The sequence below is a fragment of the Mesoplodon bidens genome (genome assembly GCF_964165515.1).
Source record: "Mesoplodon bidens genome assembly, chromosome: 2".
Lineage (NCBI taxonomy): Eukaryota > Metazoa > Chordata > Mammalia > Artiodactyla > Ziphiidae > Mesoplodon > Mesoplodon bidens.
The window spans coordinates 174524124-174549353 of NC_138177.1; the positions used below are offsets into that span (position 1 = coordinate 174524124).

At 42.4% G+C, this 25230-nt stretch overlaps 1 protein-coding gene across 1 annotated transcript in view; it reads left to right on the plus strand.

Annotated features, from left to right (window-relative positions):
- Nucleotides 1–21555, plus strand: part of FBXO42 (F-box protein 42) — a 69376-nt gene extending 47821 nt beyond the window's left edge. The window contains exons 5-10 of the mRNA XM_081255996.1: nt 14772–14925; nt 15742–15852; nt 17198–17294; nt 17777–17833; nt 18732–18848; nt 19362–21555. Of these exons, the coding sequence (XP_081112122.1) occupies nt 14772–14925; nt 15742–15852; nt 17198–17294; nt 17777–17833; nt 18732–18848; nt 19362–20477 (1652 nt within the window). The 3' untranslated portion in view covers nt 20478–21555. The remainder of the gene's footprint in view (nt 1–14771; nt 14926–15741; nt 15853–17197; nt 17295–17776; nt 17834–18731; nt 18849–19361) is intronic.
- The last annotated feature ends 3675 nt before the right edge of the window (nt 21556–25230 follow it).

The window sequence follows — 25230 nt, forward strand, 5'->3', positions numbered from 1 at the left end:
CCTTTTTCTGTTCCAAGATCTCATCCAGTTCACATCACATTTAGTCTTCATGTCTCCTTAGGTTCCTCTTGACTATGACAGTTTCCCAGACTTCCTTGTTTGTTGATCTTGACAGTTTTAGGGGTATTTTGTGGACTATCATTCAGTTGTGGTTTGTCTGGTGTTTTTCTTATGGTTAGACTAGAGTTATGGATTTGGGGGAAGAAGACCATAGTGGTATAGTGCCCTTTTCATCACATCCCATCAAGGGTACATACTGTCAACATGATTTATCACTGTTGATGTCACCCTTATCATCTGGCTGAGATAGTGTTTATTAGATTTCTCCACTATAATAATTATTCTTTTTTTTCCCTCCTTTTAAAATTCTTTTTTAAAGTTTGTTTACTTTCCTGTGATTCTCTTTTCTTTATTTATAGTTGCCCTTGGTCCTTGACATTCAGTTTGAGGGGGAATAACTAAGCTCTCTGGCCATTATGTCTATCATCAGAGTCAGGAAAGGATGATGAGCAGAGGGTATGTCAGCAAAGAAACCTTTTCGCAGCTTAGAGAATTTTAAAATATCAACATGATTTGCCTTTTTTAATTTTTTGGTGGGAAGCAGGAGGATGCTGAAGACAGAATCTCTCTTTTATTATGACTTAACCCGATCAAGATCCTTCCAGCTATCCAGAGTCAGAAGCTCTGTTGGAAATAATTTTCTTTCCTTAGGACAATTCCCCAAGAGAAAAATCACATCTTACAAAATCACTGAGTAATCCTGCAGAAAGTCTACTTTTGGAGTCAGGGGCAGGAAAAAGAAAGAGTATTGGTCATATCAGATGTTTATAGGACAGCCCAGAATATCCTCAGAAGCTGAAAAGTGCTGGAACTATCCAGAAATAACTGCCCAGAGTGTCACTGTTTCTCTTCTGTGTAAATGATACCTTAAAAATGATACTCATAGGGTTCTTGGATCCATTGATGAAGCTTTCTGTTCTGTGTCTAGTGGAAAAGCTTACTCTTAGGTTTTCTACTGCCCTTTCCTGAGCCTGTGGTAATATCACCTGGAAAGAAGGGAGTCTGGGACTGATACCTGGCACCAGGTATAACCAAAACAGCTGACGGAAAAATCTGTTCTGGAGAAGATCACCCAGTCCTTCCCTTGCCTTAGGTCCCAAATGTCAATGCTGACATTGAAATAGCTGGATGTGGAATTTTTTAGAATAAAATGTATTAGTGTACTTATGGGCTTTAGATTCTGCTTTTTAGCGTTGTTTTGCATCTAAACCCTTTATACATTTGTTAAAAAAATCACCATTATATGTAAATGTGTTCTGAGAATACCTGTCTATGGAGAAGGGGGAGAAATGGTTGCTTATCAACTGGTAAATATTAGACTGTGTAGCAAGAGGACACTGTTGCATGCCTTCAAGCTTCTCTTCTGTCGTAAAAACAAATCATTGATCTCATTGTTTTAATATTTTCTTTGTGAAGGAGAAGTCCCAGTTCGTTCTTACCTACAGATCTTTTCTTGATTACCAGATGTATTGATTACCAAAATGTATTAAAATCTGTCCTTAGTTTATCTCTTCCATGTTGGAAATTCTATATCCTTTAACTTTATTCATTTGGTCCAACTCATGAGCCTTTTCTGTCCTTTCTTAAAACCTTCTAATTTTTTTTCTTATTTTAGATAGAAGTTCAGAGTGTCATTGAGAATAAGCAGTGACTTTCTTTAGAATTCTGAGCTTTCATATCTACACATGTGTTCATGTCTGCCTACTATCTTTTTTTTTTTTTTTTTTTTTTTTTTTTGCGGTACGCGGGCCTCTCACTGTTGTGGTCTCTCCCGTTGCGGAGCACAGGCTCCGGACGCGCAGACTCAGCGGCCATGGCTCACGGGCCCAGCCGCTCCGGGGCATGTGGGATCTTCCCAGACCGGGGCACAAACCCGTGTCCCCCGCATCGGCAGGCGGACTCTCAACGACTGCGCCACCAGGGAAGCCCCCTCTGCCTACTATCTTGACAAGCCATTTTTGGTTGCTCTTGGATTCCTTGTGCAGTAAAACTCTCAGACCATCTAGTGTTTCTGTTTATTGTCAGGTATCCACGTAATTCCCTACCCCACACCCCACCCCGAGCAAGAGCACTTCACTTTGTATGATTTATTAATGTTGTGTCCTGAATGAAATTTTAGAAAGCTAGTCCTGTATGGGGGAACACAAAAGGTATTGTCCTTGTGTTGTTTCTAACTTCTCCTTCCCCATGAATGACCCTGTTGGTTTCTAGTACACTCAGCAGTACAGTGTACCAACTCGTGCCCAGTGCACATTGTTTGGCTGTTTACAATCCAGGATCAGGCCAATTTCTCAAGTTTTCCAACTCTCTTAACGTTGAGGAGATTTTGTACAGAATCTGCAGGGTGCTCTTCCCAGGTGGGCGAGAGTTGTGTTTGGTCATTTATTAACTTAAAAATATCAGCCTGAATTCTGGGAAACTACTTTATCCTTTCAAAGCTCAGAAGCTACCTCTCATCTCTTCTTTGGGAGATGAACTCTTGAGCTATACTTTAATTGACTCTACTTATCAAACAAGTAGTACCCCTGATTATTTTCTCTTTTCCATAGTTCTCTTGAAAGTGATTATGGGCTATGGATTTTATATGTGGTTTGTTGGCTTTTACACTGTGTTCCTTTCTTGCTTTCTCTTCCCATTTTAGTAAACTTTCTGAAATCCCATTGCCCAGTCTTAAAATGTTTGTTGCTATTTGATTTATATGTATCTATGAGTTATAGAGTGGTTAGGTATTAAATGAGGAATGTGTTCTTAAAGACCTCACATAGTGAATTTTAATTCTGACAGTGGATTGCTGGTATTTCTGTTTACTGGTGAAAGTAGTGGGTGATGCCATGTGACAACAGTGTAACATGCTTTAACATTAGCTTTGGCATTAGCCATTTTTTCTTTCTTAACAATACATTTGTTAAGACAGTTTACATATAGGAAAACGAACAACTCTTAAGTGTGTAACTCAGAGACTTTTTTACATATGTACACAGCCATGTGATGATCACCTCGATCAAGATACAAAATGCTGCTCTCCCTTCCGAAAGCTCCCTTGTGCCCCTTGCCTGTCAGTACCACTCCCCACAGAGGTAACCACTATTCTGACTTCCAAGAGATTTTTTTGAGATTCATCTTGGTTTTTTTTTTAAGATTCATCCATGCGGTTGCATCTGTCAGTGGTTTATTCCTTTTCATTGCTGTCAGTATTCCGTAACATGAATATACCACTTTTGTTTGAACCCATTCTCCTGTTGATGGATACTTGGGTTATTTCCACTTTGAATATAGCTGCAGTCAACATTCTTACATAAATTTGTTTGTGGACATATGCACTCATTTCTTACTTAAGACCTACTTGTCAACTTTAAAGAATATCCTAGGGGGCTTCCCTGGTGGCACAGTGGTTAAGAACCCGCTTGCCAATGCAGGGGACAAGGGTTCGAGCCCTGGTCCAGGAGAATTCCACATGCCACGGAGCAACTAAGCCTGAGCGCCACAACTACTGAGCCTGAGCTCTAGAGCTCACAAGCCACAACTACTGAGCCTGTGCACCACAACCACTGAAGCCCACGCACCTAGAGCCCGTGCTCTGCAGCAAGAGAAGCCACCGCAATGAGAAGCCCGTGCACCATAATGAAGAGTAGCCCCCGCCCGCCTCAACTAGAGAAAGCCCGCGTGCAGCAACAAAGACCCAACGCAGCCAAAAATAAATAAATAAAAGAATATTCTAGACACACTAAGTACCCAGAGAGTTCTCTCCTCACTTAGTCTTGCTCTAAGTAGGAGGATATAGTGATATAACTAAGTATTTTAGAGGTTTGAAGAGAAAAGACCACTCAGCTAGTAATTAAAGGTACACTCATTATTAGGGCCTCATGACCTCAAGTGATGGGAGGAAGGCTAGTTGGTGGTAGTACCATTAAGAGCATGGTTTTTGTGCCGAGCAAACACAGGTTTGCATCTGATCTCTTCAGGCTAAGGTTGCTTAGTAACTGGATGACCTTAGACAGGTTGTTTAACATTTCATTTGCCTCACCTATAAGGTAGACATGGTAATACCTACATTTCATAACTTTTGTTCGGATTATATACAATACACCTTTATATGTATACTGAAGTCCTAGCTAAGGAGTGTAGAGAGTGGTCATAAGTTATCCTCGAGTTCCCAAAGCTTGAAAAGTGCATTCATTCCTTTGTTCATTTTCATGCCTTTATTTATTGAGTATTTATGCCCAGTGCTGTTGTAAGTCCTGCAGATATAGATGTGAACAAGCAGCAAGATCTATAAGACAATAAACAAATCAATACGAAGAAAATACAAAGAACTAAGAAGAAAATAACTGGTGGTGCAAGAAAGTAGATGGAGGTGTTTAAATAAGTTATAAAATGTATATAGAGCCAGGACTTATATGGATGGGTAGGTTTTTAAAAGAAATATGACTTATGAGGAGAAAAGTAGTAAACTAATGAAATAGGATTCTGTTCAGAATTTGTTGCCTTTTTTTTTTTCTTGGCCCTGCCATTTGGCTTGCGGGATCTTAGTTCCCCAACCAGGGATTGAACCCCGGCCCTGGCAGTGAAAGCGCCAAGTCCTAACCACTGGACTACCACAGAATTCCCTGTTACAAGTTATTTTTAAGACTAGTTGTTTTGTTTTGTTTTGTTTTTAAATTTATTTATTTTTGGCTGAGTTGGATCTTCGTTGTGGTGCACGGGCTTCTCATCTCGGTGGCTTCTCTTGTTGTGGAGCACAGGCTCTAGGCATGCGGGCTTCAGTAGTTGAGGCTCACGGGCTCTAGAGCGCAGGCTCACAAGTTGCGGCGCGTGGGCTTAGTTGCTCCGTGGCATGTGGGATCTTCCCGGACCAGGACGGGAACCCGTGTCCCCTGCACTGGCAGGCGGATTCTTAACTGCTGCGCCACCAGGGAAGCCCAAGACTAGTTGTTTAAAGATTATGTGATTTTGCTTAAAATAACTCTGACATATTTGAATCTCCATCTCCATTTTTTTGTTTTCGTAGTAGGAAGGCACCCAGGGCCCAGATACCGTAGTGCTAATCGCTATGAGGAAGGCATAGGATGTTACTTAAGTGACTACTTTTAATTCTTTGTTGAGTTAGCTCCTTCCTGCTTCATGGACCCCGTTCCTGGTTAATCCTCTTTATGAGTTGGTGATTTCTCCATGTCTCCTCTAGCCCTATGCAATCCTGGAACAGCCTGGATCTCTGGTGGTCTTGGGAGATGGGAATGAGTGCAGAGCCAGTGGGTTCCCCTAGGAAAGGAAGGAATCCTTTTCTGTTTGTTTATAAAGTTCAGATCCTGGGATTTTTCCAGAATACATGCTTTTCTAAGGTGGGTACACATTCTCTCCTGCTGGAGAGAAGAGTGGGGAAATTTGCATAGCACAAATCTGGGTAAACTTTAGTCCTCTAAGGAAGAGAATAAATAAGGTTCTACCATATTTCAGTTTAGCTCTCTCCTGCCTGACTAGGATTTTCCTGTTTTGTTACCAGGCCAGAAACTTTATGACTCGCCACATTGTTACCACTTAAAAGGGCACCTGCCCCCCCAACCCTGAGAACTGCAATTAACAAATTACCAGATTAGACTCAGACTCTGGACCTCATCCCCTTCCCCAGAAATTGAATCAAAAGACTACTTAACATGGTAACAAGGAACTGTTACTGGTTTTCATGTTGTTAGTTTTTAACTGATAAGTGCTGCCTTACTTATCAGGTGGTCTTTCATGTGGGTTTGTTTAGAAGTGAAAACTGCCACCAGGGAATTTCTTTTTGTTCATGCCTATGGCCTATATAGTTATACAGGATCTAAAAGTTTCTCATGCCTATTACAAAAGTTCCTCTTGTTTTGGATGTTCTGTAAATGACCCAGGGAGTGATGTTTTTAAAGATATGGGTATAATTGTAATAATGAAAATGTGTACCCTGAAGCCTGAGATCCAGGCAAGCTTCGTCTAATATTAGTGAGTTGTTTTGATATCAATCAGTAACTTTCTGACCATGTTGCAACTGAGGAAAAAAATAGGAAAAGGAAAAAAAAATTGGAGTGTGAGGGGAACACCTAAAGAAGTGTTTGGCCTTTCCCCTGCTGAAAGGCACATTGATACCTCCAGGGTAGGTTGTGATGAACTGGAGCCAGGTCTCATCCCAGCCCACAAGGGATCCATAACCATTCGGCTTCCTTGGATGGGTTCAGTTCTGCAAACATTTTCATGAGAAATAGTTCCTGTTCTCTAGGATAATATAATAATATAATCTTATCGGGAGATTCTAAATGGATAATTTCAGCACTGTACTGAATGCTCAGATTGAGGTTAGATAAAGGATGTCCCTCTCCATTCACCCCTCCCTCCCCTAGGAGGGTCTTTAGCCCAGCATGGGAAGGAATGTGCTGGTCCTGAAGAAAGCCATGTCTAGAAGAACTTAGTTCTTTTGCATCCAGTACCATGTCCTTGGTGACTAACTTAAGTCCCTGTTTTAGAATTAAAGAGCCCCGTTGGCTAGAATCAAGTCTTGGAAAGCAGGAGTTTAGGGGTTCTGGAGTGACTTTGCCAAAGAGTAACTTTATATTTATCTCCTACCTTTGTTCTTTAAAATAGGCATTATAGTTTTGTATCTTCCCTGGGCCTCTAAATAATTGAGGAGACTCAACATAATTATTATTGGCCACATTGAAGTTAAATTGGAAACATTTTCATTAGCTGAAGAGAAACTGGTATCTGTTCCAGATAGAACCTCTGTGGTCCTGGCTGCATACTTTGGAGACCATTCTGAATAGTTACTAGTCTTCAAGGTGTTTACAGTGCCCAAGACAGACTTTATACTCATGAATTGTGTTCTTCTCAGTTTTCCTTTTGTCTCCCCCTTCCTCAAGTCATAAAACCATGAAACATGCTTTTCTTGTTCTGATTACAAAGTATTACCTATAAAGTCAAACCAGTTTAGAGATGTAAGCAGTTAAATTATAACTCCAGTAGTTTTTCTTTAAAGGGTCTCTTCCGTCCTAAGTTATAAGTGCCAGCCTATCTTCTTGTGCCCTGTAGGTTTTCTGATTGCAGATGCTAATGTGGTGTCTGGGAAATACCTCTCCAAATTATTCTTCTCTTGACCTCTGACTCTTGCTATCAAGGTCAGTCACTTCACACACTACCATAATGACAGTTCTGTCACACCAAGGGCTTGGTCCACTTCCCAAGACCCAGCTTGGGTCCTATCAGCAAAACTCATCTTCCCCTACGCCCTCCCCCACCCCCCACACCAACTCAGGCTCCTCACTACCACAGAAGAGTACCCACAGAAGAGAAACTGTGAGGTAGGGTTGTTGGTTAATCTGGCCTATCTGGTCTTATTTTGCCCTCAAGGCCAGTTTTGTGTGGGATGGACGAGTGTACCTCATTTGGAGCTGCGAGTGAATGCCTTTCATTGGACCTACCCTGAGAAAGTGAGTGCAAGTGAAGAGTTGTTAATATGAGATGGAGAGTATGACCTGAAACCTCAGTCCCATTATTCATTCTTTAATGTCCCCTTTGGCATCATTACTACAAAATAGTAATTATTTGAAAGCATCCAGGGAAAAGTTTTTGACTTCCAGTTAGGAAGCAATTTAGACCCCCTTTTTAAAAAAGCAAATCACACACCAAAGAATTCTGTAACTCCATGAGCGAAGTGGAGATTTTTTTGTCCAGTACTTTTCTTCTGGATTAATTGGCATGCTAGTGAGTCTCCCTTGGTAAAATTTTTCATGCTCATAGTTTTCTTGTTTTCAAACTTTACCTCTTGTAAGTACCTAATTCCTAGTAGTAGATCTTTCTATTTTCAGAGTCATGGAGAACTATTAGCAAGTCACTTATGTTGCTGTAAATAAGTCTTAAAGTGACTTGTCTGAAAGCAGTAGGTGGAACATTTTTTTTCCACTTATTTATTTTGCAGAGTGTAGGTCCAGTAACATGTAGATGAGGATGACCAAGGAAATATTTGTGTATTGAAAATGTTAAAGTAGTTCCTTTCAGCACCCCTTTAATCAAAGCACTTGGCAGGGAAAACCCACTTTGGACCCATGTTCATATAGTCATAAACAGAGTGTATGTACAGAAGAAGTCTGGATAGATTCAGCGTTAAGGAAAATCATATAAACTGGGGAAAAAGTCAAAAGGCTGACCACATGCCCTTTTAATGTCATCTTTGAGCATTTTCTAACAGGTTCACCCAAGGATTATTTAAGTCTGCAACATGGTTCTCAAAGTCTAGTCCCCAAACATCAGCATCACCTGGGAACTTGTTAGAAATGCAACTTCATGGACCCTACCCCATACCTACTAAATAGGAAACTCAGAAATGTGTACCAGCAATCTGCGTTGTAACAAGTCCTTCAGCTACTTCTGATACAACTGAAGTTTGAGAACTACAGCTCGAGGGGAATGGTAACTATAACATCTGAATAGTAAACCAATAATATTAATAAATAATGCTCACAGTATGGAGAAGTAAAAGTAGCTTTTTAGTCATGCATAAAATACAGGCACCCTCAATTAGAATGGGTGCTTGTTTTATCCTGTATCAAACAATCGCGCTTCTCTTCTAGTACTAGGGTCTACGTGAGTAGCCACCACAGTTGTGGGAAAGTGGCATAGAAACCAAACCAGAATTTGGCATCGCTTCACTGTTTTACCATCGTCTTTGCAAAAGTAAACGAGAATGCCTTGTAATTCTACCACTGTCTTTCGTGTGTGAAAATTTCTTCTGATTTCATAGGAGTCTTGGGAAACATGTGAGCCAGTTAGTGATTTTAGGGAATGTTAGTTCTGTGTATAGGGTGCCTATCTGATTATCCAGTTTCCCACAGATGCCTTTTTGGCTTGTGCCTTGTTTTGAAACTCGCTCCATTGATCATATCTCCTGTGTGATCAGAGGCCTTTGGTGTTTGGGGAAAGAAGCCGGTGAGGATAACCATCAGCTCTGGGAGGAACGAGCTTAAGTAACATGTCTGTCCACGTCTGACACGGGCATATTTGGTCCTCTGGTGCTTGATGAGAACCGACTTGGGAGTGACACCCTTTCTAACTCCACTTCTGTGATACAATGATATTTAGACTGTCTAGAGCCCCAGTGACCTCATATTTTGAAGGCAGGCCGAGAAAGGTCCTAATGAGTAGAAAACCTCCATTTATACGTTTTCTTGAAGGAAGGGTATTTATTTCATCGTATGTCACCATGATGATGATGGGCCTTTTAACTGTGGAAGGTCTTGTTGTCAGACTGCCCTGTACTGTACAAGATTTCCAGTGACTCATTCCCTCTCTCATGTCATAGGTGGGTGTGTTAAACAACCATGTGATTTCATTCTAGCTACTGTATGGAATGAATTGCTTGCATATAGGTGCAGTTCTTCAAAGTTTAGGACCTGATATTTTATCTAGGGAGAGTCCATATGAAAGTTACTTTCCTTGCCCAATAATGTATGGTCATTTTGTTTGTTTGTTTGTTTTTTAATAAAGTTTGTAAACGCTACTCTTTACATAGCTTGCTTTTCTTGGAACTTTAAAACAGCAAATAAAGGTATGTAATTTGAAAATGAGTTTTCTTGTTTTTCTAAGAATTCTGGTAAAGATATTGTTTGCTTTCCAGAACTCGGATAAATAGACTGTTTATTCTTTTAAGATATAGAAATTGCCAAAATTCATTGACCTCTGCAGACTCTGATCTCACCATAAATTTAATTCATTTCATTTGTGGACCTTGCGTTAAGATAATTGGGAGGGGAATTGAAGACCCTTTGCTTTAAACAAATTCAAAATAGGAAATATGTAAATTTAAAAAATGATAAAATTAGGGGCTCTTGGCAAAGGCTTTATAATATTGATTTCTTCAAGTAACAAGAATTTTAAAGTATCGAATTTGCAACAAATAATGTAAGCATTACATGCATGATTGGTCACAGAAAATTTGACACACCAGTATCTTTGACCTCTTGTTGCTGAACCAACTGTACAGAGGTTGTATGTTGAATTCTGTGCCCTCCCTCCCCCCTGCTTCATTTGTTCTTGTAGGGTAATTTTTTCCCCACTTTCCTTATAAATTGAGATGGAGAAGCACAATTTAACTTTTCAGTATGACTCTGTATAGCTGTCAAGATAGTATGATGCTAAAATTAAAGCTTCCATATGTGACATAAAACAGACCTTGGAAATTTTGGATGAAGGGATTCTCCTACTTCTTTGGTTAAGAAGTAGAGGGAAATTTTTTGGCTTTCTTAAAGGTCAAGATATTTGAGAAGTCATTTCAGAAAGCCCTTATTTAAGATAATCCTTAAGGATTGATTTATCATTGTCACTGGTCCCAGTTTACCTTTCTTTGGAGAGCCTGGAGAACAAATAAAGGGTCTTGTCTATATTAGAGGTAGAGTGTGACCCAGAGCCTTGTGGAGAAAAAGAGATCCTAAGAATAGCCTTCTGTTCAATTTACTTATCTCTCTGTCTGTTCTAGGTCTGTGGCTTTAATTAATTAAGATTTAAGTTGTAGGGCTTCCCTGGTGGCGCAGTGGTTGAGAGTCCGCCTGCCAACGCACGGGACGCGGGTTTGTTCCCCGGTCCGGGCAGATGCCACATGCCACGGAGCGGCTGGGCCCGTGAGCCGTGGCCGCTGAGCCTGCGCGTCCGGAGCCTGTGCTCCGCAACGGCAGAGGCCACAACAGTGAGAGGCCCGCATACCGCAAAATAAATAAATTTAAATAAATAAAATTAAATTTTAAAAAAGATTTAGGTTGTAAATCAACTATATTTCAATTTAAAAATTTTTAATACAAAGGAACTTTTAAAAAAAGATTTAGGAAAGAACTTTTTCAGCTTTGAAACACTCAGACCTTTTGAGGTGCCTGACTTGTTTGTGGTAACTACTCAGAAGGAATGTATCTGTGTGCATGAAGAACAATCTAGAGAATGAGTATAAGCTATGCCTCGGTATTCTCATCTGTAAAATGGAAATAAAGGAACTTCTCTGGTGGTCCAGTGGTTAAGACTCCACACTTGCACTGCAGTGGGCACGGGTTTGATCCCTGGTCTGGGAACTAAGATCCCACATGTTGTGTGGTATGGCCAAAAAAAAACCAACAACATAAAATGGAGGTAAAACTAGAGTTTTGGAAGGATTAAATTACTTAATACATGCAGAGTACTTAGAAATGTGCTTAGCATATAATAAATGCTCGGTAAATGTTAGTCATTATCATTAGTAGCAGTAGTAATCGGTTTTTTTTTAAGTTTTGTAACTTTATTTTTTATTAATTAATTTTATTTTTGTTTGCGTTTGGGTCTTTGTTGCTGCACACAGGCTTTCTCTAGTTGCAGCAAGTGGGGCCTACTCTTCATTGTGGTGCACGGGTTTCTCATTGCAGTGGCTTCTCTTGTTGCAGAGCATGGGCTCTAGGCGCACAGGCTTCTGTAGTTGTGGCACGCGGTCTTCAGTAGTTGTGGCACATGGGCTCAGTAGTTGTGGCACACGGGCTTAGTTGCTCTGCGGCATGTGGCAGCTTTCTGGACCAGGGCTCAAACCCGTGTCCCCTGCATTGGCAGGAGAATTCTTAACCACCGCACCACCAGGGAAGTCCCAGTAATAGTTTTAAGTAGCAGTAATTGTAATTTCTCTTAAAAGTCGGTCAGGTCACCCATCCATCCCTACCACCTTCCCCATACCGTGTGAACATAGGCATAGAATTTATAAAGTTAAAATCCTTTGTCTAAAGTAGTACTGTCTCTGTAATGATGGAAATGTTGTGTATCTGTACTTTCCAATTCAATAGTCACTGGCACATGTGGCTAAATGGTGACTGTGCTGGGCATGCAGGTCTAAAGTATGGTCTTTACTTGGGTTTGATTTTACATATTGTTATGTTTTACAAACAGTCTTTTTGATTCTGTGACTAGTTTTTCCCCTTAAGAGATATGTATTCTTATACTACATTTGTAATCTCTTTACACCCAGCAGTGGTAAACATTGGTTTGCCTTGCCTTATAAAGTATTGGTAATTTATTTCAAAAGATATTATAGGAAATACATAGTACACATGAAAGAGCAAACCCTAACTAGTCTTATCATGTTAACCATTGGTTTTTGTTTCCAAATCATAATTCAGTATATTTGAGTTACCTTTCTGGGACTCGGGATGACCTCCTTTTCATATCATGTAGCATCGGTTATAATTTCATTTCTATTGTACTTTCTTGAGCTAAATAGTTACTCTGCCAGGAATACTCTAATCATATTGTAGTAGTTAAATATGTCCACCAGTTCAGTTCTGTTCTCATAAACTTTGTGCCATGTAGAAAGCACTACTATCAGATGTCTGTGGCCAATTGACCTGGTATTAACGTCGTAATAATTTGCTTTAGCAATGATAATAACAATACCAGGCACTGTCCTAAATGCATTATGTGATTTAAGTCATTTAATTTTCACAACCACTCTTTTATATGGATATTCCTTGATCTATTTAAACACTGCAAATAAGCATCCTTGTTTCTTTTCTTTTTTCATTTGCCCAGCTATCTTGTTAGATTAATCCCTAGAAATGGAATTTCTGATTCAAAGCATATGCACTTAAACTTTTTTGATACAAACTGCTCATTTTAAGTTAAAAATCCCATTTTTGTTTGTTTCCATGTTTTGCTTATTGGGGGAACCTTGGTATGCTGCTTCACTTTTCTGTGGGGGGAGGGTGCGCCTCGCAGCTTGCGGGATCTTAGTTCAACGACCAGGGATAGAACCTGGGCCCTCGGCAGTGAAAGCACGGAATCCTAACCACTGGACCACCAGGGAATTCTCTGCTTCTTCACTTTATACACTCAATTTAAAAGCTGGGGTCTCCAGTACCTCAAATTCAAATCCAAATTTTAGTCTGGAAAGTTTTTAAGCTACTACTCTGCTGAAGTCTGTTACGTATTTTATTAGCTTTTTCCAACTTTTTCACAGTACTTAGGAGTTCCAAAGTAGGGGCAAGAACTTGAAGCTTTGTTTGGTATTTCACAAATTAAATCATTTTGGGGTAACACTAGCGTTTTAACTTGACTGTTGTATCAGTTAGGCTTTCTAGTTGGGCTAGGAGGCTTCCTCCTAGGAGAGCAAAAGTTCTTAACCAGAAATCATGAGATTGTATGAAAGACAACATATCATGAGTAGCCCCCTTAATCGTGATTCCTGTGAGATATGAGGATAGCAAGAACTGACTCATGGAATACTTCACCTAGTGTCTCAGGAAGAACCATTCCTAGAGAAGACTTGTTTCTGTGTTCAGATCCTGCTCTGGATTGATGTGTGTTCTATTAGAAAAGTATTCAAAATATCTGATGCTTACTCCACATTCTGAGTGCTGGTACCTTCCTAGTAAATCATGTTGTTACTCTTTTTTTTTTTTTAACCACACCACGAGGCTTGTGGGATCTTAGTTCCCTGACCAGGAGTTAAACCCAGGCCCTCAGCAATGAGAGCACAGAGTCCTAACCACTAAGCTTTCAGGGACTTCCCTCATGTTGTTACTCTTAAGTTGCATCCCAGGGAAGACTGTCCTCTTCTCCACCTTCTCAACCTCAGGACTGTGTAATCGACACCATTAAAGCAGTCTGAGCAGAGCTTTTCAAACTGTGTTCCCATACCCCTTGCTGAAGGGGGAGGCCAAGTTATCCACTGAAATTGGAGCACCTCAACAGCTATCATGTTAATATACTGCTGGGATTCTTTCTGCTTAAGATTTCCTTTGAAAAATAGATCCTATAGCTTTAACAACAACAAAAATTCTTTTTAATATTCCAGTATTAGTAAATACTGGATGAGACAAATTACTTTGGTCTTGAGCAAACTAAAGGTGGCAGGTAGAGTAAGGGATTGGGAGAAATAGCTATTGTTTCGAAGACAAGAAGCTCTGAAAAATGATGCTCCTGTGGGACATTTGTTAGCCGTAAAGTTTTCCAGCATAAGCCAAATTTCTATTGTTTTGAAATTTGGTCATCATAGCTCGGAGGTCCAGCCTGGAGGGCCTTAGTAGCCACTCTTGGCTGCAGTTTCATTGGAATGCTTTCATATAAAGCCTTGAAAGTCTGCTTCCATTGTGCTAGTGAGGCCCATAGCTAGGGGCCCAAAGGTCACTATGTTAACATTTGATTTATAGGACAAATGAGAACTGCATTCTGCCTCCTTTTTTTTTTTTTTTTTTAACCTATGTTTGTTAGCAGCAGTTATTTTTAAGTTGTATCTAGCCTCTATATATACTCCTCCCCGGATCCTTTACATGCTTTCCTTTGTGATCTCTGTTAAGCTTATTGAAGGGACGGACAGGAGAGTCAACATTTATTGAGTACCTGCTATGTGCCCAGCACTGTGCTAGGTGCTTTGAATATACTGTTTAATACTCAAAGCAACCTTATGAGATATATACTCTCAGCCCTAATTTCAGGTGAACAAACTAAGCCTGAGAGAGACTAAGTAACTTTCCTCTAATTCAGGTTTCTTTACTTCAGTTATAAAAGACGTATAAATTGGTGATGATTTTCCCTCAGACCTGCAAACCCAGTTTTGTCTCCTCCTCTCTCTCCCTTATGCTTTGTAGAATTGGTTCCTGTTTTGCCAGTCTTCCAGGAAAAGGTGATCTATAGACAGCCTACTTATGGCTTTTTGTGAGGCCCTGAATCCTAACCATGCTGTTATTGACTTCTCCCAGGGTCCTATCCTTCCCCCAAAGCTGGCGCAACTCTGGTTGTATACAAGGACCTGCTGGTGCTGTTTGGTGGTTGGACACGGCCAAGCCCTTACCCCCTACACCAACCAGAGAGGTTCTTTGATGAAATACATACTTACTCACCCTCTAAAAACTGGTAAGCCACAAAGATAAGATCCTTTCAATCTGGAGTAGAAGGTTTAAAATGTTTGGATTCCTTATCTTTTTTCGTGTGTCCAGGAATCTCTTTGAGAATTTGACGAAAGCTTTGGACTCTTTTCCCAGAAAAACAAAATTTTTACACATGCACAGATTTTGCCTACGGTTTCAGAGGGTTTATAGGACCCCCTTAAAACTTGAAGTTAAGAACGCTTATTCCGAAGAGAAAATGTAGAAGACATTTATTCCTCTTCCAAGAAAAATGAATGAGACAGTTGAAGAATAGAGAGCTCTTCAGCTTTGGTTACTGATTCCCCAGGAGTGCTATGGATCCAGATGATTCTTTACTCCATGCTTTGTCCCCAAGACTGACTCCCAGTTGTTTTACAAACTTGTCTTTTTTAAATGACAGTAACCTCTGTTCCTTGTAATGGACTACTTCGTACAGGGCTCCTGGCAGCCGCTACTGATCAGATCAGGCCTCTAGGAAGAAATAGCAGGTGGTGTTCCTTCAGCAAACTAGGCCGTAGCAGCTAAGGAACCATAATGGAATCCCTTGTCATTGTTTTCTCATCACTCTACCTCCAAGCCATACACATTGAGAAGTTGAAAGTGTATATAACGTTAGCAGATTCGTAGAAAAGGCATAAATACCTTGTGACATCCTCCATTTATTATCCTAACAGTTTCTCTACTGAAGGTGATAGGATTGTCATTTTAAATGGATGCCTGCTTAACTGTTTTCCACCTTAAACATGTAGGGTCAGAAGCAGAGGGGCTGACTTCTTGGCTTCCTCCTGTCTTTTTATATTAGGTGGAACTGCATTGTGACAACCCATGGCCCACCTCCCATGGCTGGGCATTCTTCTTGTGTGATAGACGATAAAATGATCGTCTTTGGTGGCTCCCTAGGATCCCGGCAAATGTAAGTCTATTTGGTTTGTTCGCTATCAACCTGAACGTAAATACTCCTGGAAAAGTAAACTAGGTCAGAAAAGTAAACTAGTCAGGGTCAGTATTCCTGAGCATGGTTCTAATTAATCCAATAATTATCTCACCCCCTAGTATTTCATTTTTTTATTCTAGTCATAGACCAATATGTTGAAAAACTTGCTCCATAGAATCAGGGCTATGTAGAATCTCTGTTTTGTTTGATATGTGGTTCAGTTCAGTGGGATAAGTTCTGATGGGGCCTCCACCTTCTCTGTTTCTACCTGTGCCTACAGAAGGCCGCCCTCTAAGAAGCAGAGTACTTTTCCTTCTTCTCCTTTATGGCCCAGCTCGTGACCCTTGGGGCTTTAGAGAAGGAGAGAGGTAGATTGACAGGACAGGTGGAAACGGTTCACTCTCCAAATAGGATGGATTGAGGGAGTGGGTAGGAGCAAGAAAACCGTGTCAGGCCTGACATCCTCTGTGAGGTGGTTCTCCCTGCCCACTGTCCTCCACCTCTGGCCACGACTGGCCAGCTCAGGCCAGACCCGGAGCAGTCTGTCTGAATCACTATGTATCTGCTTTGGCATTAGGAGCAGTAGTGGTTGTTTCCTCTGTGCTTTGAAATGGAGGTTGATGGGCTGTCAGCAGTAAAACCATTCCAGATCCAACCCTATTCCCCCTTAGGGTACTTTCCATCTTCTTATTTTAAAACAGTATGGAGGAGACAATGTGAGCTCTACCCTCCAGATGAGAGGGTTTAAGGCTTAAGGTATTGGAGCTCTTACTCCTGTGTTTCTGTGTGTGTATAACTGACCATAGAGAGGGGACCATAAAATAGAGACTGCCATTTAGGAGTCTATCCTTGCCATACTGGTCCCTTGAGGGTTGGAGATGCCAATTTGTCCTTGATAAAAGTGCAGCTTTCATGAGCCATGGTGAAATTACCTTTTGTAGCCAAAGTCAATAAATCTTTATCTCCTGGACAATGGTAGAACTGCCTTTTGAATAATTTTTTGCTCTTCCTTGTGGGTTTTGCCTTTGAAGGACTGTATCATGACTAGTATCTATTTCCTGCTATCACCAATTAATTAACTCTAGCTTTGGGTATTATTGTTTGGCTACAGACATGACTCAACTGAGGCCTTATGGGTCAATGGAAAGAGCAAAGGTTTGAAGGTCTCCTTTCCAGGGAAAGGAGGGGAAGAAAAATATAGTTGAGCACTGACTATGAGCATGGCACTTTGCGGGGCATCCTTATGAATGTAACTTCATTTATATCAGTTCTTGTGGGCCCTGAGAGCTCCCAACTGCTTCATTCTTTTGTCCTTGTCTTATAGGAGCAATGATGTCTGGGTCCTTGACCTCGAGCAGTGGGCGTGGTCCAAGCCGAACATCTCCGGCCCTAGTCCTCATCCTCGAGGTGGCCAATCTCAGGTGCTCAGAAATTAAAATAACTATTCAGCAAACACTGTAGCATCTTTCAGTTAGGACAGGAGAGGGAGGAGGGAGTCAGGTAAGATGCCAACATACAGAAGCCAAGGAGAATTTATCATTCTTTTTGGCTGGTATTTATTTTTCAACTTCTAATGGGTTATAATTATTTTTGTTGGCTTTATATTATGCCTCTCCTGAAAGCATTTACTTTGCTTTTTTATTTTTCAAGAGAACCCTGCATTTTATGTGGTTGGCACTCTCATGTTAATAATGTTTGATCAACAAAGAATCCATTCAGGTGAATCATCAGTAATTTGTTTACGAGGATCAGAATTGACATGGTTTGGGTAATGGAGGTCTTATGGTAAATAGAATACTCTCATTTGGGAGCTGAGTAGACTATTTTCATTTACCACTGAAGTATAGGAAGCTCAGATGCCTGTGTCTTTGTAGGTTTATTTTAAATTTCTTCCTCTCCCCAGATTGTCATAGATGATGCAACTATTTTAATCCTTGGAGGGTGTGGCGGTCCCAATGCTGTGAGTATTGCTGGTATGGCGTTCCCCTGCACATGCTGCTAAGTATTCAAAACTTGCTTCCCCTGTCTCATCTTGTCAAAGTGTACAAGGCCATTTCTGTAGCATTTTTATTTAGAAAATACCTTTTCCACTTTGGGTATATAGCCTTTGTATTTTCTGGCCTTCTTCTCCACTCTCTTTTTGCGGGGGGAAGCTTTTCATCAGAGACATTCGTCTATTGGATATTCCTGTCTAAAGCCTTCCTAACTCCCACTTAGTCTTTGGGCTGTAAGGTTTGCTGCTGTCATGTTTTCAAGGAGGGATGGGACAGAAAAGCAGATGGATAATGGCCAGAGTTCACATGGAATTTATTTAAGAATGCAGATTCAGGGCTTCCCTGGTGGCGCCGTGGTTGAGAGTCCGCCTGCCGATGCAGGGGACACGGGTTCGTGCCCCGGTCCGGGAAGATCCCACATGCCGCGGAGCGGCTGGGCCCGTGACCCATGGCCGCTGAGCCTGCGCGTCCGGAGCCTGTGCTCCTCAACGGGAGAGGCCACAGCAGTGAGAGGCCCGCGTACCGCAAAAAAAAAAAAAAAAAAAAGAATGCAGATTCAGACATTCTGGATATGTATTATCTACCCTTTCATCAGTGTACACACACAGATACATACACACACATAAAACCACAGGCAAAATTCAAAACCACTTAAAATTGATTCATGGGGTCACAAGTACAATTTCACGTGCCAGGCCAGTGGTAATATATGAATGAATGAATGGCTAGAGATTTTGCTATTCTTTCTGAAGAATTCACACACTCTATGACAGACAGCACAACTTTGAGATTCCAGCTCTGTGTGTGTATGTGTTTTGTAACATGTACCACACCTGAGTCCTGTTGTTGGTGCTTCTCTTACAGCTGTTCAAGGATGCTTGGTTGTTGCACATGCACTCAGGTCCCTGGGCCTGGCAACCACTCAAGGTAGAAAATGAAGACCATGGGGCCCCAGAACTGTGGTGCCATCCAGCTTGCCGAGTAAGTAGGGAACTGACAGGCCAGCAGAAGGAGAGGTCCTAAACTCTAAAGCCAAATTAACTCATCAGATTCCCAAGCAACTTTGTACGGAAATCGAAAACCCCTTGATGTCACAAAAGAGGTGGACATTGACCATAGCTTTTTGGGTATTTCTCACATACATGAGCCACTAGATGGAAAAACTTAACATGGGCCCCACTTATCCTTTAAGCCCCAGCTTTAAGCATCTCTTTGTCTCTAAAACTTGCCCCAGGGTCCCCCAAACAAATACTTGATTCCTTCCTCCACTCTACCCCTATTCTGTAGAGATAATTCAAATGGTAGCACATGTCTCCCTGTAGCAACAAATTGTTCCCATCTATCCCCACATCGAGCCTAGAGGGCAGACTGCATTCTTTTCATCTCTACATCTCAGGTACCTACAAAACACGTGGCACATCCCAGATGCTCGTGACAAAATGTTTGATGGTTAAATGGATGATAAGAACTGAGCACAGGTTTTTTGTCTTCCAGGTTGGGCAGTGTGTGGTGGTCTTCAGCCAGGCTCCTAGTGGGCGAGCCCCACTCAGCCCCAGTTTGAACTCCCGCCCATCACCTATCAGTGCCACTCCTCCAGCCCTAGTTCCCGAACCTCGAGAATACCGCTCTCAGTCTCCGGTAAGGAGTATGGATGAAGCTCCTTGTGTTAACGGCCGCTGGGGAACGCTGAGGCCCAGAGCGCAAAGACAGACACCCTCAAGTTCCCGAGAAGGAAGCCTTTCCCCAGCCAGAGGCGATGGCTCTCCCATCCTCAATGGTGGGAATTTATCTCCAGGATCAGCAGCTGTAGGTGGCTCTTCCTTGGACAGTCCTGTACAGGCTATATCTCCTAGCACTCCATCCACCACTGAAGGATATGACCTAAAAATGGGACTTTCTTTGGCCCCCCGACGAGGGTCACTACCGGATCAGAAAGATCTAAGATTAGGATCAATGGATCTGAACTGGGATCCGAAACCTGCTTCCAGTAGCAGTCATATGGATGGCGTGGACAACAGAACAGTTGGGGGAAGTTTGAGACACCCTCCTGAACAGACAAATGGTGTGCATACCCCACCGCATGTGGCCAGTGCCCTTGCAGGAGCCGTTTCCCCAGGTGCCCTGCGTCGGAGCCTAGAAGCCATCAAAGCAATGTCGTCCAAAGGACCCCCAGCCTCCGCAGCACTAAGTCCTCCTCTGGGGTCTTCTCCAGGCTCCCCTGGGAGCCAGAACCTGAGCAGTGGAGAAACAGTGCCCGTTCCCCGCCCAGGGCCTACCCAAGGAGATGGACATTCCTTACCTCCCATTGCCCGGCGCCTGGGCCACCACCCTCCACAGTCCCTAAATGTTGGCAAACCCTTGTACCAGAGTATGAACTGCAAGCCCATGCAGATGTACGTGCTGGACATTAAAGACACCAAGGAGAAGGGGCGAGTCAAATGGAAAGTATTTAATAGCAGTTCTGTGGTTGGACCTCCCGAAACCAGCCTGCATACAGTGGTACAAGGCAGGGGTGAACTCATCATATTTGGAGGACTCATGGACAAGAAGCAGAATGTGAAGTACTATCCAAAAACAAACGCCTTGTACTTTGTGCGAGCAAAGAGATAATATGTTCTAAAACCCTGTCCCTTCCTGTGGCTTTTAATTTGGAGTTTTCCAGCGTGCAAGCATTTGGACTGAGAATTGAGGAAACAAAGGACAAAATTGCTCTCATAAACCAAACCCCAATTCCCAACCTCACTCACTCCAGGCTGGGATCAAATCTTCATAAAGAAAAGAATTATATAAATATATATTATATAGCCAACTCTGTTTACAAAGAGGGAGAGATCTCCGTCCTGGTTCAGATAAAATTGTTGCTGTGTTTTAGCAGAGGCTGTGCTGCCTTTTTCTACTTTGCTGATAACTAGACCAAGAATTTAGGGAATAGATTAATACCAGAACCTTACTAAAGAAACTGAAGAGCCACCTGTAAATCTTATTTGGCCTTCTTAGAGTTAGAAAAAGAAAGGGCATGTGTAAGATGCACGACTAGAGGTTTCAGATTCCCATGCTTCAGGGGCTGGCAGGGTAAAAGTAACCTGTAGAAAACTGTTCTTCTCCCCGCCCTGCCCCGCCCGCAGAGGACCTGTGAAAACTTCTCTTTGCAGTAATGCCCTATGCCTGGCCCTATTCTGCTCTTTGTGACTGAGGAAAGTTACCCAACAAGGGATTTTGTTCCACGTTTGTGTGCCGGGATCATCGTGAAACAAAGTTTATGCAGAAACACCTAGTGTCCATTGGTCTTTGCTCTCTCCATGTTTCAGAAAACATTCTGGTGTCTGATTGTGGAATTTTCTGACAATCATATTTCGTTGCAGTTGCCAAAACCCACATTTGTTCTCTTTTTCTTTCCCTTAAAACCTGATCCTCAGAGGCTGCCTTTTCTATTTATAGGCTGCTTTTCTTCCCTCCTTCCTCCCTTCCTCCTTCCCTCCGCACCCCTCCCTCCCTCCCTCCCTCCCTCCCTCCCTCTTTTTCTTTAATATGTGGATTTTTTTTAAGCCCTAAAACCTTTCGCACTTTCTTTTCTTAAGCTTGGGTGCCCAGAGAAATCTCTCAGAAGTATTTCTGGAATCCTTTTTCTGGTGTCACTAGGGGACCAGTAGGGAATTCTGAGATGCCAGTATCATGAGAAATCCTTGAAGCATCAAAAGATACTGTTTGGGCTTCCCTGGTGGCGCAGTGGTTGAGAGTCTGCCTGCCGATGCAGGGGACACGGGTTCGTGCCCCGGTCCGGGAGGATCCCACATGCCGTGGAGCGGCTGGGCCCGTGAGCCATGGCCGCTGAGCCTATGCGTCCGGAGCCTGTGCTCCGCAACGGGAGAGGCCACAACAGTGAGAGGCCCGCGTACCGCAAAAAAAAAAAAAAAAAAAAAAAAAAGATACTGTTTTACCTCATGGGCTTCTTTTTATTTCCAAAGCACATTGGACACACCCATCCATGTTTATAGAATGTGGAAATTGATCTTGGGAGAGAATCCCAATAACAATTCCTTCTAGAAATGATTTTTGCCCTTGTTTGTGACATGCATTTTTCTGCCTGGCTGTTGACTGGTGATTGGGTTGAGTATCACGTGCTTGGCCTCTTTGATGCATGGCTGACCTTGGGAGCAGCTCCTTCTTTGTCATTGTCATGTTTACCTGTCACCCAAACAAGGCTTGGGTTTTTACTTTCATGTCATTTCTGAGATAAGGTATAACCAACCAGAGCATTTTTTTTGGTTGGCACAGGAGATTACAAGTTACCAGTGTCTAAACCATGGCCTGGACATAGGAGACATTGGCACCACTTAAATGTGGATTATTTTGGTGATTTCTTATCAATAGAAAGAGGATTTTTATTTTGCCTTTAGGGTTTAAATTTCAAAACACTGCATTTCTCATCCCCACACTCCCCTTTTTCTTGTTAGCATTTCCCAAGCGCAAGCCTGCTACAGCTGGCCCTGGGTCCTGGCTCTCAGCCAGCTCTTAGCAGTCTGTCTGATAAGTCTGTTTTCTCCTGTTAACGTCATGTTAAATCCTTTCCCCTAGCCATTAGCTCTACAATGTGGTCTTGGTGGGAAAGCGCCCCTGGTGCCAAGCCCAGGAAAGGGCCAGCTCATGGGGAGGGGTATGTGTTCCAGAAACTGCTCTATGTGCTCTCTTAGATGAGGAAACTACCATGTGCCTACTTACTGTGGTGTCCAACTGCTCAGAGCTCAGCACTTAGCTTTCCAGACTCTCTGCTCTGGGCCTGTTGCCAGTCCTTCTTTGGCAAAGACTGTTTGATCACGCGGGGGTCCTTATTCACAAGAGAAAGCTAGCCTAGAAGATCAGCAATTTTGGCATCATTGCTATTGCTGAACCTTGTTTATGACATTGCGTTTGTGCATGGACAGTGCCTCCAAACTCAGTTCCTACTTCAATATAAAGTATTTGGAAGGCTGAAAGTTCAGAATCTCAACTTTGTAATCTTTCCTTTTGTCCTGTGGCCTTCCTAAGCCAGCTGTTAACTTGTTGATTCCTTCTACTTTCCCCAAGTAGGCAGGCAACAGAGATGATGATTCTCTTAGAAAGTAACGTGGCTCCTCGGAACTCCATGGCATCCCAGGATTACCTGCGCCACTTGGAACCAGACTGTCTGTTTACAGCTCTTTAAGGAAAACCTGCCTCTTCCGCACCTGGTGGTGTTGGTCCTGGTGGCTCCTGGGCGTTGTGGCCGTGCATCTTGGGAGAGTGACTCAACATAGTCAAGGTGATTGTCTCCTTGGGCCCTTGTGAAGCCGCCCCATGCAGTGGAACTTCAGGCGTCTCAGCTGAGGTGACCCTTTCCACAGCGCCATGGATGCTTCAGTCAGATCAGATTTAACCACAACTCTGGTTTTGACATGATGCCAATTTTGTCTTAAAATTCACTGAGGAAAATGAGACAAAATATTTTTTTAAACCCTCAGGAGCACCTAAAGTAAATATTTATCCATATTTAAGTATTTAAAATACATTTTGTTTCTACTTGAAGCTTTAACCCCCTTCCATTCCTGCAAGTGTGCCTTTGAGAGCCCCCATGTCACATTGACTCCACTGGCCACCTCACTGATGTCGTGAGAATTTTAGTCTCTTCCCATCCTCTTGAACAGAGCTTGCTGTTTTCTCATTTTGCAGGCTGTGCAGCAGAGAGGGTTCTGTATTTTTGCTCATATTTCTGCCCTGCTGCTACACTTCAGTGGTGGGTTCCGCAAACCACCACCCACCCACCGCACCCACCATACATTTGGAAGCACACATTTGGTATCAAAACAAGCTTAAATTTTAGTTGTAAGGCAATACTGGGCTTACTCTCCTCCCGGCCCTCTAGAGATTGATTTCATTTTCATGTTTGAGTTTTCTATCAAGAGCTGAAACCAAGAACTATCCTAGGAACTGTGTCCAAACTCTTTAAAATAGAAGAAGAGGAAGAAGAAAGAAAAGCAACTGAAGTCTTGACTTTGGAGGACAGAAAGCCACCAGCTGATGGAGAACAAAGGGATGCTTCCTTTTCCTTTCACTTTATTTTTCTGGATTTCCTTCTGCTTTGCTTCTTCAGAGTGACATTCCTGGTTGGTTTGTCTGTCCTTGTCCTTGTAGTGATCGTAGTATGGTGATGTGCTCTGCTTTGCATTATCTGTGGTCTCTTACCAGCACACAAGTCAGTGGGGAGGATCTGAACACACCCAGGGGCAAGGAAGCCGAACTTCAAAGCCTGTACCCCATGCAGCCTCCCCATGAACTGCAGAAGGCATGTTCTGCATGGTCACCAGTAAGTGGCTCCCTCCACCATGTTCATTGTCAAATGAAAGCAACCCTTAGGCATTGGCTCCACTGTACTCTCTCTCCTCGCTGTGCTCCCTTCCCACCAACCAGGGTTCATGTCAGTGCCCACCTGTTGTGCCCTGAGGAAGCTGGTGCTCTGAGTGATGTTTCCCATACGGCTCAGGGGTCCTGGGTGGCTTGCCCTGAGATGATCGTTTTAGGCACATTACAGTGTAGGAATGAAAAGTGGATTTGATTTCATTGATATTTAAATCTCTGTCGATTTTATTTTTCGTTTATGTTTTCCCCAATGACTTTTTAGCAGTTTAACAAATAAAACAAAATGGATAGAATTGTCTTAACTGTTTTATTAGTATGAAAGAAAGCAAGCAAGCTGTGATGAAAAGCAATTGGAGATTGAAGTTGGAAGCAAGGTAGTTGGAAAGATACTCCTCCTCTAGGAGGTTGCCCATCCCTGAGGACGTCATTTAATAAAGCAGCTCTCTCCATCATGCTTGAAGGACTCAGTGTTTCAGAGCCTCAGTACCACCCTGCATTGGAGACCCAAGAGAGGTGATGAGCTTGGAGCAGAGGCCCAGGGACCAGGATGACATCTACGCCGTCACTGACCTCCTAAGCAAAGATGAGGACACAGGGCCTCCGGGTCTTGAAACAGCATAGCAAATGGGGGTTCAGAACACAGGCCTGAGCCCTATAGGCCTGTGGCTAATTCTACCTTCTGCTATTTACTACTTAATCTTGGATACAAGTTTCCTATCTATAAATATAGTTTCTATTTTATAGGATCATGAGGATTAATTAAAGTTGTATATGAAGAGCACCAGCACAGTGCCTGGCACATAATAAATGCTTAATAAATGGTGGCTGTTATTTATAATTAGGCCTTGAAAATACGTGATCTTGAATGAAAGTGCTGGGCAATGTGTGTAAATTGTTAGGAGCATGGCCATACTAAAGATTATGCATGTCTACAGTTGTCTGAGTCGTCTTTTACATGTCACCATGAGAACCTCTGAGGCTTTTGCCTCGA